Source organism: Engystomops pustulosus, chromosome 7 (genome assembly GCF_040894005.1).
Source record: "Engystomops pustulosus chromosome 7, aEngPut4.maternal, whole genome shotgun sequence".
Classification (NCBI taxonomy): domain Eukaryota; kingdom Metazoa; phylum Chordata; class Amphibia; order Anura; family Leptodactylidae; genus Engystomops; species Engystomops pustulosus.
This window is the reverse complement of record NC_092417.1, coordinates 81481654-81494724: the sequence shown is the minus strand read 5'-3', so window position 1 is coordinate 81494724 and position 13071 is coordinate 81481654. Positions and strand designations below refer to the sequence as shown.

The following is a 13071-nucleotide window of genomic DNA, read 5'->3' as shown; positions in this document are numbered from 1 at the left end:
ACAAAGACCATTTTTTAAAAGTGTATTCAGGATAACAAAATAACACGTTCTCTAATTCACCCTTATTAACAAAAATAAAGCATTACTCTGATAAAATTCCAACTTGTCTCCATCAGTCCTGGTGTACACAATTTCAGTTGCCCCTAGACACGACCCTGTAACTTCTGACTGAGGGTCAGGGACGCCATTTTGGATTTCTATGTGATGGCGGTGGAGTGGAGTTTCTGTCTCTCTGCTCCCTGTAGTCTAGGACGGAGCTCACACTGACACTGACTTCCTACCGGCAGCAGCATGACGGCCAACGGTCTTCCCCCCCCCCCCCCGATTTCTGTCGCATGCAAGCCGGAGCCGATGCACCACAATCCGATCACATGCGCCAAAAACCCGGGGCAATTCGATGCAAAACGGAAAGAATCGCGAAACCCGGCGAAAGTGTGGCATTCGGACCCTTAGTAAATGAGCCTGCTTAATGAGTCACTGCCCACACTCTGGAATCTTACACTGACCATTATCAAATTGTGAAGTAAAATTATGAAGGTTAAAAATTATCTTGAGAATTTCTTTCATGGAAAAACCCCTTTAAGGAGGGTGTGCCTAAAATAAGGTCTAAAAGTAGAACGCAACAGTCTTCTACTGTGACAGATTCATTATCACAATGATGAATGTGGTGCAGCACAAGACTAGTGGTGACCAGCTCTGCATTGTCCGAGCCTGAGACACATTAATGAATTCCCCCCAATGTATCTGCTTCTCCATTTCAATTGGTGATTTCTGTAGGTGATAAATAAACAACCTGGATCTGCTGCTCTACTGACAAAAATGGCACCTGACAGAATCCATTGGGGGTCATTTACTAAGGGCCCAATTCGCGTTTTCCCGACGTGTTACCCGAATATTTCCGATTTCCCCTGAATTGCTCTGGGATTTTGGCGCACGCGATCGGATTGTGGCGCATCGATGCTGGCATGCACGCAACGGAAATCGGGGGGGGGGGGCATGGCCGAACGAAAACCCGACGGATTCTGAAAAACCGCCGCATTTAAAAAAAAAAAGTGTCGCAAGACTTGCACTTACTTTTAAGGGCCTCGGGGAACTTCAGCGCAGCAGCGCCACCTGGTGGACGTCGGCTGGATCGCGAATGGACCGGGTAAGTAAATCTGCCCGATTGACTTATCATAGGAGCTACATTTTGGCAGGAAAAAAAAGTGTTGCATGCTACAGGGCTATTTCTAAGAAGAGCGTTGCTCATCATTCCACTTCTTCCCATTTTCAAGATCTCTGCTTGTTTTTTTTGCCTCCTTAGAGACCTGTTTTGAATACAGGCATACTGATTTCCCAAAAGGGAAATTTTCAGAGGTTATAGATGCCATCTAAACTGAAAATGTGGGCAGTTACCATTCATGGCTATTATTAAAGGGTTACAACCGTTTTCTGGCAGTGTAATATGTGTTTGGTCTGGCTTAGCTCCTGCGTGTTCAGTTTTCTATGTGACATTTACCACATTTGCATGCCTCATTTCTTACTATTCTCTTGCTTCTTAAGGGAGTTTGTGCCAAGTTTGTATTATTCTTTCTATGATTCAGATCCTCAACCCTACATAAGAGGAATAAGCTGCTGGTAGGGCAGTCATAAAGTATTCTGAACCGATATTACAGCCTGTAAATATCTAGTCATATTGATATTTTGTATTTAAAGGAACAGAGAAGGAATTCAATGGGTAATGACCCTTTTAAACTAGAGAAACTTTCTCAGCAGCACTTTTCTTCCTGCTGTAAAAGTCTGGCATATTTTACTTCTTCTCGAACGCTGTGTGTATTTCCGGGGATGTCCCCTTGCATTTTCATACAAATCCCTTGAGGCCTTTTTGGTAAGGTATCAAGCTGTTGTGGGAGGGAGTTGAAAGTTCAGATTATATCATCTCATGTTCAGGAAATATTTCACTTATGCCCATCTAAAGAGTTCAGTGTATTCCTTTTACAATTACTTCTTGCTTTCCATTGTATCTGTCTCCCTGCTGTTCCTTCATGATTCAGTGAATGAACTGTGTAAGTTGTGACTTATTAGACACATGCAGATGAAGTTGAAACACAAGGTTATAGAACCTTTCATTACACATTGGATTGGATTGGTTGGATTGTTTACATAAAACCTACAGGGCACCAGAGCTTGTCAGTCCATGGTGAAATCATCAGGAGTCAGGGAGAATGGACTGTAGGATAAAGATGTCCTTGTGATAGGAATCCAGGGGGCCAAACATATTAGATGAATGTCTAAAAACCTGAAGATTTTGGCTGTGATGGCCGACCATCCAATGTATATACCATAGACCATATATATACATCTGACTCTCCCCTAATGGCAGATAGTGAGGGAAAGAAAGTTTACACCAATATATGGTTAATGTATGGTACTGTTATATTAATTAAAGTGGAGGGAGCTGAGCTCCAATATTATACATAACCTGTGAACACCTCTGGCACTGTTTTTGGAAAAAAAAAACATCACTGCCTTTTTAAACTTGAACAACCTCTGTCCTCTGAGAAGGGTATATATATATATATATATATATATATATATATATATATATATATATATATATATGTATATATATACATATATATATATATATACACGTATATATATATATATATATATATATATATATATATATATATATATATGTCATACAGTACTTTATACAACTGAAGACTCTTGAGCTTCTGATCAAAACACACTGCAGAAAATAAGATGCGTGTTAAAAGGGTATTCCCATAGAGACACATTTCTTAAATATACTTAGGATAAAAAAAATATGATAAAAAAATAACACATTCTCTAATCAAGGGCACATGTGAGGAGAGTAAAGCTTAGGCTACAGGCAGATAAATTCTTTATCCAGGGGAGGGAGGCATATACCAGAGCTGTGTATGTTATGGCTGATAGTAGAGCGGAGAATGTCATGTGTAACATGCATCTTATGGATCTCATCATCCCTGATCTGTTTGATCTCTTTTATGTGTCAGAAACTAGTGAATGTTCAGAAGCTAAATGAAAGTGTATATAAACCTGTGTATACAAACCCCGATAATCTAACCACATTGTCAGCACACAGAACAAGAGGAATCATGAAATGCCTGCTTACAGAGTCCGTGTGCACAATCTGGAATTACACTAACCATCACTGATTGATAGCAGCTAAAACAGCAATAAAACTGAGTAAACTTGTAAAGTAAGGGGGTAAAAATGATCTTTATTGTGTAAACATCACTAGGCGTTTAAAAGAAGAGAATTTTCTTTCATGGGCAAAGCCCTTTAAGAAATCCAAAATTCTCCAGTTAGCGCTGGAATGCAATACACATTAAAGAGAGATTGCAATATTGACTTGAAGTAACTGCTTGAAATAACAAGTATGACTCAGGAGTGTTATGCCATGGCAGAATTTGGGCAAACCTGCTGATTTTCTAAAAGAAAGGAACTTTATGTGTGTTGTTAGTAACAGAAAGCAAGAGGAAAATGCTGGACTTGGAGCACTCCTGTGTGAGATCTCTTCACTGAAATCAACACAGCTCCTCCCTGATGCTCTTCATAAGAGTAGTATTAGACTTCTGGTTAGATATTGCAGCAGAAAGGAGGAGTTCCTACAGCTGTTGGAGGGAACTCCCCCTGTTACAGCTACAATCCTGGAATAATAATCAATTTTCACAGTCCTGCTACTACACAAAGGTATGGTTACACATATCTCCAGGGCTGCTATTTAATATTGTCTGTATGTTTGTATAGTCAAAACTGCTTGTACACTCACTTGGGTTTAAAATGACATTGTCTATGGCCTGACAAGTCTTTGATATGGAAATAAATGGATTCTCACACTTAAAGGAAACCTGGAAACCTTTTCTGGCTCCATGGAGAATAGTGTGTACATTGCTAAAGTGTTTTTATAATAAAACTGTCTTTTTCTGATAAAAATAAAAGTTATATAAAAAGTTTCCCTTGTACACATCATGTAAGTGCTTGTAGTGTTATGGACACAAGGGTATTGCCTGCTGTTTTCCTCTATGCACTGGTCTGGGGAAGTCACTACGTGTCCCTTACTAATTGCAAGCAGAAAAAAACCCTGGCAAAGTGCAGCTCTGTACCTGCCAGTTAACACAATGCGACCATTGTCCCCATCACATTGAACAAATCACCCCATAGCATGACATGACGTCTAGAGAAAACCGGAGGGCTAGAGAGTGGGGATAAAAGAGCTGGAGCTGTAAAGGGGATCTCAGGGCATCAGATGCCAGGATGCCAGGAGTAGCTTTCATAGTCATACAATGATTTTTTTTTTGTTTGTGAACGGATTATCAAAGTTTCTGGTTGTTCAAGTTTAGTGACACAGGCCAATCCAGCAAGTAACTATTACTGTTACTTACAGGACTCCTCAGGTGTTACTGGCAAGTCATTCTGCATTAGATTTGGTGTCCTTCAATTCGTTATCCAAGCCTTCCTAGGCTACATGTTTCCAGCACAGGAATACATACAATATTTTGACAAAACTGTCACACATTGGGACAGATTTATCAAGTGTCTGAAAGTCAGAATATTTCTAGTTGCCCATGGCAACCAATCACAGCTCCCCTTTAAAATATTCATGAGCACTGATAAAATGAAAGATGAGCTGTGATTGGTTGCCATTGGCAACTAGAAATATTCTGACTTTCAGACACTTGATAAATCTGCCCCATTGTTTCCAGTACAGCTCTTCATTGCAGCGAATGCATTATTACACAATAATTTCCTGTTCCTGAGAACTTTCTACCATGTGCTGCTTTGTTCAGTTATAGTCTTATCCTGATGATGTTTTCTTCTTCCTTCTGTATTACAGTGCTGCTGACTGCCATTAACTGCTACAGTGTTAAAGCTGCCACAAGGGTACAAGATGCATTTGCCGCTGCAAAACTGCTTGCTCTGTGTCTGATCATCATCCTGGGATTTGTGCAGTTGGGCAGAGGTGAGCAGGTTCTTTCTTGAAGTTTGTTGCGGTAATACCCCATTATTCCTGATCAGGAGGTCACAGTGATACTGAAAAGAAATACTGCAAACTTTATTGTTATGGTCATCTTCATATAGGCATAAATAGAGTGAAGAAATGAGGCGATACCTTTTTGAGGCTAACTGAGTATATTTGATGGTGAGCTTTCGAGAATACTAGTTCTCTTCGTCAGACATGATGTTATGCACGAAACAGAAAATTCACAGCATTTTATACACACTAAACAGTGATCATCAAAGGATATAGAAAACCTTTAACACAACAGATTGATAAATACAGCGACATCTTATTTACGACAGGGTGGCAATAAACAAACTAAAAACCTGTGAGGCGAGACAAAAGAGCCCTGGCTCTTACCTGCTTGTGGTCTCCAGGTCAGAGATAGGAGGTCATGAAGCTGGTATGAATATTAAGACCACTTTGTAAGGTGTTGAATCTCTGGATTCATTTATACTCCCATTCTTTCCTTTACCTCTGTTTCTTGAAATGTCCCATTAAAATAGTAATCTGCAAATCTTCCATAGTTTGGTCCTCTCTGGAGAAATGTGCAGCTATTGGGAGATCTTTCCTTTCATTTTTAATATCTGATCGGTGCAAGTTCATGCGCTGATAGAGTCTCTGGCATGTTTTCCCAACATAAAGACCTGTGGTTGGAAACCGTCCCCTTGATCAACACATACATACATTGGAGCACATTTACTTACCCGTCCGCTGGAGTTCACCGAAAGTGCATTGTCCAACGATAATGCACTCTGCTGCGATTCACTAAAATCGTGCACCCGATAGGCTGCATCATCTTCTTTGTAGTGGGGCATGTAAGTGCTTGGGCTTGAGACAGAATTTGAAAGTTAAACCCCACACTGACGGCACGCCCCCCAATATGTGCTGTATGGAAGCCAGCGCAGCGCGTCAAAAAACGATTGTGTGCTCCAAAATCCTAGTGCAGACACCTGTTATATGCCTGTCCCCGAAAATGGTGAAAAGTCTGGCAAAAGTGCGCAACACGAACCTTAGTAAATGAGCCCCATTGACTGCTTTAGAAAAAAAGTGAAAACTTGGGGAAAAGAAAGAAACAAGTCAATAACCTAACCCAGGGCTATTAGATCATTGAAAGCAAACCCAGATATCATCATAAAAACTGGCGACAAAGGGGGTGTGTCAGGATTCAAACCTGCTTTCTGATTCTTGATTTGATTCTGTCTCCTTGTATGCTGAGCCACTCTGAGCTAGTTGAATAGTTGTCTGCTGGACTAGTGTGTTGAACCTAATTGAAAAACCTGCCACCTGTTTCTCCTGATTAGAACCGCTCTCAGTTTACCTTGATTGGTCTGCCTATATATTTGTGTCTCTGACACTTCCTGCTCTGTGTTAGTATTGTGTTCAGTTTACTGAGTACAGAGTGTACACCCAGGAGACCTCCTTGCTGGAGATCTTCTTCTAGTTCCTTGGAACATCACCTTTGTTGACTTCTTCAAGTTGTCTATACTGCACTTTCAGCTCCTCAGATACAACGGATTAATACTCTAGTCACCTACGTTCTTGTTCCTGCGGGTTATCTGTGTACTGCCTCCAGCCTCCTCTGCCTTACCTGACTACTGGACTCCTGCTCCTGTCCCACTAGTATCGTGACAGGGTGCAATAGTTCTACTGAATACATCTGACTATATCAAGGAAGCAAACAGACAGCTGACCAACCCCATCCATTATAGTAAACTTGAAAGTGACCCCCCCAGAAGACTATAAGAATCAACTAATTGATATGACTAAAAAGATTTCCAACACAAGGTCAACCTTCTCATCCCAGACCAGGCTGTTTCTTTATGCTTCCCAAGATCCACAAAGATGGTAATCCAGGAAGGCCCATTATTTCTGGCTAAAAAGTTGCAAAAAAAATTTTGATTCATGCCCCCTAATGTGTTACATTTTGGTCTTTGTCAATTCTTTAGTACAGGAATATGTCAGGTGCTACACAATTTATCTCCTTTAGTGCTCTTTCACACTGACCATATTGATTCAGTGATTTTCACTGATGGTTATTAGCTTGTAAATTTCTTTTTCAGCAATGATTTGTTTTGCAGGAATTATAAATAATTGTGTGATTGTTAGAAACACGCGTCTCAATTTGTCCTGCTGTGTTCCAACTTCACATTCCCTCCCCTGCCAACAGCCATCACAAGAGTTGAACACCTCGGCTGGAATTAATATATGATAAGGCCGCTGCTTGCCTCATCAGAAAATCTCCCCCTAAGAGGATTACCTCCAAATCCCACATATTTTGCATGGCTTTGTACCTAAAGCAACCTGTCTTCTGTCTGCCCTGGTGTTGTACCCGCTGCTTAAACTCAGACTGAATGTTTATCTAATTAGTCAAAGTTTGGCGTCCTCTCACGAGAAAGACCCACAATACAAATGATGTTTTATCCCTTTATCCTGCACCTTATTCAAGAGAAGTAGTGATGCTTGTGATGTTTTGTGACTAAATGGGGATCTCTTCCTCTCCTGACATGTCTGTTTTTGTAAGAACTAAGTTTAAATGAAATAATGATGGAGTTATACTTATGTGGTCGTACTATTTATCAAAGAAATTTATCAAGTCCTAAGAAAAGATTCCTCAGAATATCACGATTCTTTTTAAAGCCATTTATACTGAAAAGTCCTGGGCAGTCGAAGCGAGTGAAAGGAAAAATAATTTTTAAGAAACTGCGCCAAAACCCACAAAAATAGTGAATACAGCCATTTACAATACAGTTGGGATGCAGTTTTAAGTGCATCATTTGAATGTATCCTGAAAGCCTTAGCAAGTAGGACTCTAGGTCTCTAGGCAAAACTAGGTCACAGAGCTGCAGAGGACTCCCCTTAGAGGGTGAAGATTTTGGATGTTTGCAGTTTGGGACTAAGAATGGAATGGATATAAACTAGTCTGCTGTGAAATTACTGTTATTACATTTTTTTTTTGTAAATGCATTTTTAAGGTTAATTTTGTTTCTGTTAGAAAAGTTCAAATGAAATTCCTACTAAAAATGTGCGTGGATCTGCAAAATTGCTGTATAATAAAAAGCGGTTAAATTATAAGACAAGTTAAACCTAAAAGTTATTACAGCACCAAAATGAGTAATATGGTGTAACGTAAGACTGTTGAATCGAACTTCACACCTTATATTAGTTTGCTTAATTTACACAATATACGGTAAGTAAAAAGAAATCAAAACTGGCAATTCAACAGTAATGTAAAGTGTATTGTAATGTGTGTGTAAACATTTATGTACATATATAAATAATTCTGGGAGGATGGATACATACACATAAAATCCATAAAAATAAACATTTACACATAAAATGGACAAGAAAGTTGTGCAAATCTTGAAAAGTATGAAATGGATAAATTAAATAAGTGGGATCTGCCTATTTAAGGGGTTATTGTTTACGGCTTTAACCATAATCACAGATGTTCTTTATGGCTTTATTAAAGGGTTAGTCTGGGAATATGATTTCTTTACTTTATGGCAGGGGGGCTTTAAAATAAAAAAGAACTTATACTTACCTCTGTGCCCACTCTTGTTCTCCTCTGGTGCCACCCATCTCTGCTAGTTTCTGGTTGTTTATAGCCGCACTCCTGCTGCTGCATGAATCTCAGTGTCACCACCGGCCTCTGTCTACAAACAGAAGCTGTAGACGTGCGTCACAGCAAGCCTCTGTATGCAAACAGCAGCCGGCAGTTAGGAGTGTCTCTAAATCTTCTCTAGTTATTATTGTTTCAATCTGTAATGGATTGTTGCAGGGACTTCTTTCACAGGAACAATACAATAACTCAATAACCTAGTAGTGCATTCCACGTATTGAAGGCAGCAAGTGCATTCCATTAGATATACAGGCGGTCCCCTACTTAAGAACACCTGACTTACATACGACCCCTAGTTACAAACGGACCTCTGGATGTTGCCAATTTACTGTACTTTAGCTTTAGGCAACAATAATCAGCTATAACAGTTATCACAGGTGTCTGCAATGAAGCTTTAGTGTTTATCCTGGTTCTAATGACAATCTAACATTTTTAAAATCCAATTGTCACAGAGACCAAAAAAAATTTGGCTGGGGTTACAATGATAAAGTATATAGTTCCGACTTACATACAAATTCAACTTAAGAACAAACCTACAGTCCCTATCTTGTATGTAACCCGGGGACTGCCTGTATACTAAAGGAAGTGCAGCACTCCCCTTTCGCCCTCTTCCACACACAGCCAGCACCTCCAAATCTTCCTCTTCCCACAGTCAACATCCTCTTGTACCCCGCTTCCTCACACAGCCAGCACATCCAGGCCTCCTTGCACTTTACAGTCAGCATCCGCTTGTACCCCTTTTCTTATATAGCTGGCATCCACCTACACCCCCCCCCCCACCCCCCCACACACACACACTTTCTCACACAGCCAGCACCCCCAGGTTTCCATCCTCTTTACACAGCTTGTACCCTCAGGCTTCCTTCCTCCTCTCATAGATGGCGTCTTTATTACAATGTCAGCACCACTAAATCTTAAGTTAAAGGGAAAATATATAAAACCAGAAGACATCTCTACACTCCTCAGAATTTTACAGAGCAGAATAAAAAACGCTAAGAAGGATGAGGGACCCATTATGTAAAGTACCATCTGGTTATGTGATAACTGCACCCACAGTTCTATCCTATGTGCTAGACACATCTGGTAAACTCTGATATTAAAGGAGAATGTCTTATCTACCCCAAATGTAACGCTTGGCCAGGTCTTGATCCTCCCTGTCACCAACATATATGCAGAGATGAAATGATTACAATGTGTGCGTGCGTTTCATTCATGATCTCGATACTTAGTATCACACTGAAAGGTGTTAGGCTATATTCACACTGCCGTTGCCCGCCCGTACCGTACCGGGCAACGGCAGTGTACAGGGAGAGGAGGAGGAGGTGAGCGCAGCTCACCCCCGCCCCTCTCCATAGCAACCTATTGCGCACGGCGCCGTATTACGGGAAAAGATAGGACATGTCCTATCTTTTTCCCGGGTACGGAACGGTACGGTGCCGCACGTGTGCGGCACCGTACCGCTCCCGTAGGGTGCCGTGCACCCATAGAAGTGTATGGGGGACGTATATCGGCCGTATATACGGCGGCCGTATATACGTCCCCCATACGTTCGTGTGAATATAGCCTTAGTGTAGGCATCCTTTGAATGAGTTGGTATGTTTGTGTATCACTAGGTGTAAGCATGTGGGACATTATGTGTATATACTTTCCCACCTAATCTTTCCCTGTTTGAGTCCTGTGTGACCCTGACCTCATATTTTAGTTGGTATTTTGCCTTAAGGGTCATGGGGTACATGTGACAGGTCATGGACAGGATTAGGATCAGACACTGCACATAGTTAGCCCCACGGCCGGTCAGCTGCTTTAGCTCTACACCCTGGACTTTGAGGCGGCAGCTGATGCTGGATGTATGCCATGTCCCAGACCATCATGTGTTTTACATACGGGTAAGCACCGCAGTCTCACTTTGTTACAGGGAGCCTGTTGCCCTCTTCATATCGAAGAACAATTACTGCATGGAGAATAGGAGTATTTGACTTACATTTTAAAAGTGTTGCAAGGAACTCAGTGGGAATGCATGTATTTTTTTAATTTCAATTTCTATGCTTAGATAGCATATCCATCCTTCCAAGGACAGATAATGTTGTGCGTAGGAGCGTCCCCGGACAGAAGTTTCATGGCTGATAATAGTCAGGCATTCTCATAAATTAGTGAACCATCTTGTTGAGTCAAAAATACAATATTCAATTTACAACCAAATAAAAGCATATTTTATGGTAATGGTGTTATAGAGATAAAAAAAAAAACATTTCTCTCTATATATTATTATATACTGTTATATATATATATTTGTTTTTCATTAGATTTATTTCTGTTTCTCTAACAGGAGATGTTAGCAATCTCAGCCCAGAACACGCCTTTGAAAACACCAGTCAAGATGTTGGCAAATGGGTCCTGGCATTATATAGTGGACTTTTTGCATATGGAGGATGGTAGGTAGACTGCCACCCATAACCTATAGCAGTGATGAGCTCTACCTAACTACTCAAATTACTAGTTGCATAACTGATGAATTCACTGCTGACAGTTTTCTTTTATTCTCACTGCAGGAATTACTTGAATTTTGTCACAGAAGAAATGATAGAACCTTACAAGTAAGTGACAGCTCTCACCCCCATGGTACAGGGTCTGTACAGATACAATTGAAAGTACAATTGCAAGTGCAGTTTGCCTCACTGATATGCAGCGCGTGCCACATTCATGATGACTGGAGCAATTTCTGTCTGACTTCATAAATGTGGTAGTCGGTGCGAATATGCACCGGAACGCACCTTTCTGTGCACTGTATTGTGTTGCGATGTGCATAGTGCAGCCGCGACACAATTCTAGCACAGACCCCTCATAAATACATGTGCAACCAGTTTGCACATATATTTATGTGCAATCTACACTACAATCCTGGCGAAGATTGCTTAATAAATGTGTGCAATTGAAATATCCAACAAGCAAATTGATTATCCCTTTTTATGGAGTGGACCGTACAATCAAATAATATTGAAATGACACAAACTTGTGTATTTTTTAACGGGGTGGCCACTTTTCAATAAATCTCTTCCATTAGACAGGTCTCTGCATGTATATGTACCTGTCCCTTTGCCTCATGTGAGAGCCTCCTGTCAGCCTTCCCCTGTTATCCATATGCTGGACTTGGCACAACTACAAAACTTCCTGTTTCTCAGTCCTTCAGTCCGTACGTAATGGCAGCCTCCAGTGTGTTTTTTTTCTTTCAGTCCGTCTCACTGACAAACACAGAGAGATGGGAGCAGCAGGATGAGTCATCATCTCCTGCTAAAGGTCCCTCCTATTTATCAGTATGGGTCCTTTGTTTACATGTCTATGCAGGGTGCACAGAGAGTCTGCACACAGCAATAAGGGAAGCATTAGGGATTATGAAACAATTAAGGCAGTAAAGACACATAGGCAATTTATGTTAAAGAGTGGCCAACCCCTTTAGTCAAAAGCCTAGCTAATCAAGGAACTCTACCTACACAGTCCTATCTCCTATTCCTAGCTGTAACAATATTCATATATCTATATTTTTTTCAGGAACCTACCTCGTGCTATTATCATTTCTCTGCCCATTGTCACCTTGGTTTACGTCCTCACCAACCTTGCATACTTCACAACTCTTACCCCGGAGCAGATGTTGACCTCAGAGGCTGTGGCTGTGGTATGTAACTGTGATTATGGAAACCTGTTACACTGAGTGCATACTTAATGCCATCAAAAGTCAGATACACCCAACTTTTCTTTAGGTACATTTTAAAAACATCTGTTTCTTGGACATCTGTCTGAAATGCAAAATACTTCCACAGGGTTTTCTATCTAAATTTTCTCTCTTTATATAGTGATGTGAGCTCTACTCCAGCATTGTTACATAACTGAGCAGAGTTACCATTCAAATATCAAGGAAAACTATGTGATGATTTGTGTGGGAGTTGTGTTACCACCTAACATTCCCAGGAACATATGCAAGAATTACCGTTACCTGAATATCAAGAACTTGTGCTAAAACCAGCTTTTATATTGTAACAATCACTCTTTGTATTTCTCTAGGATTTTGGAAACTACCACTTAGGAGTTATGGCTTGGATTATTCCTGTATTTGTAGGATTGTCTTGCTTCGGCTCTGTGAATGGCTCTCTGTTTACGTCTTCCAGGTACAATGGTTTTGATGCAAATCATAAAATTGATCAAAGTTAAATGTGTTTTTATGACTAACAAATATATTTATGCTATGTGAAAGCAAAATAGTGAAATGAACTTATTACTGTAGCTTTAATATCAGAAGAACCTTAAAGAGGAGCTGTCACCCATAACAAAGCACTAGGAGCTGCTTACTAAAGTAAGAAGCTCCTATCAATATCTCCGACGCAGTGTTACACTGATAGCGCTAGCAAACACTGCTGCGGAGTAC

The 13071-nt window shown here is 40.5% G+C and overlaps 1 protein-coding gene across 1 annotated transcript in view; it reads left to right on the top strand.

Moving 5' to 3' along the window:
- The window catches only part of SLC7A5 (solute carrier family 7 member 5), a 34924-nt gene that overhangs the window by 6035 nt on the left and 15818 nt on the right, over nucleotides 1-13071 (top strand). The window contains exons 2-6 of the mRNA XM_072117094.1: nucleotides 4868-4993; nucleotides 10981-11086; nucleotides 11204-11248; nucleotides 12201-12324; nucleotides 12711-12814. Of these exons, the coding sequence (XP_071973195.1) occupies nucleotides 4868-4993; nucleotides 10981-11086; nucleotides 11204-11248; nucleotides 12201-12324; nucleotides 12711-12814 (505 nt within the window). The remainder of the gene's footprint in view (nucleotides 1-4867; nucleotides 4994-10980; nucleotides 11087-11203; nucleotides 11249-12200; nucleotides 12325-12710; nucleotides 12815-13071) is intronic.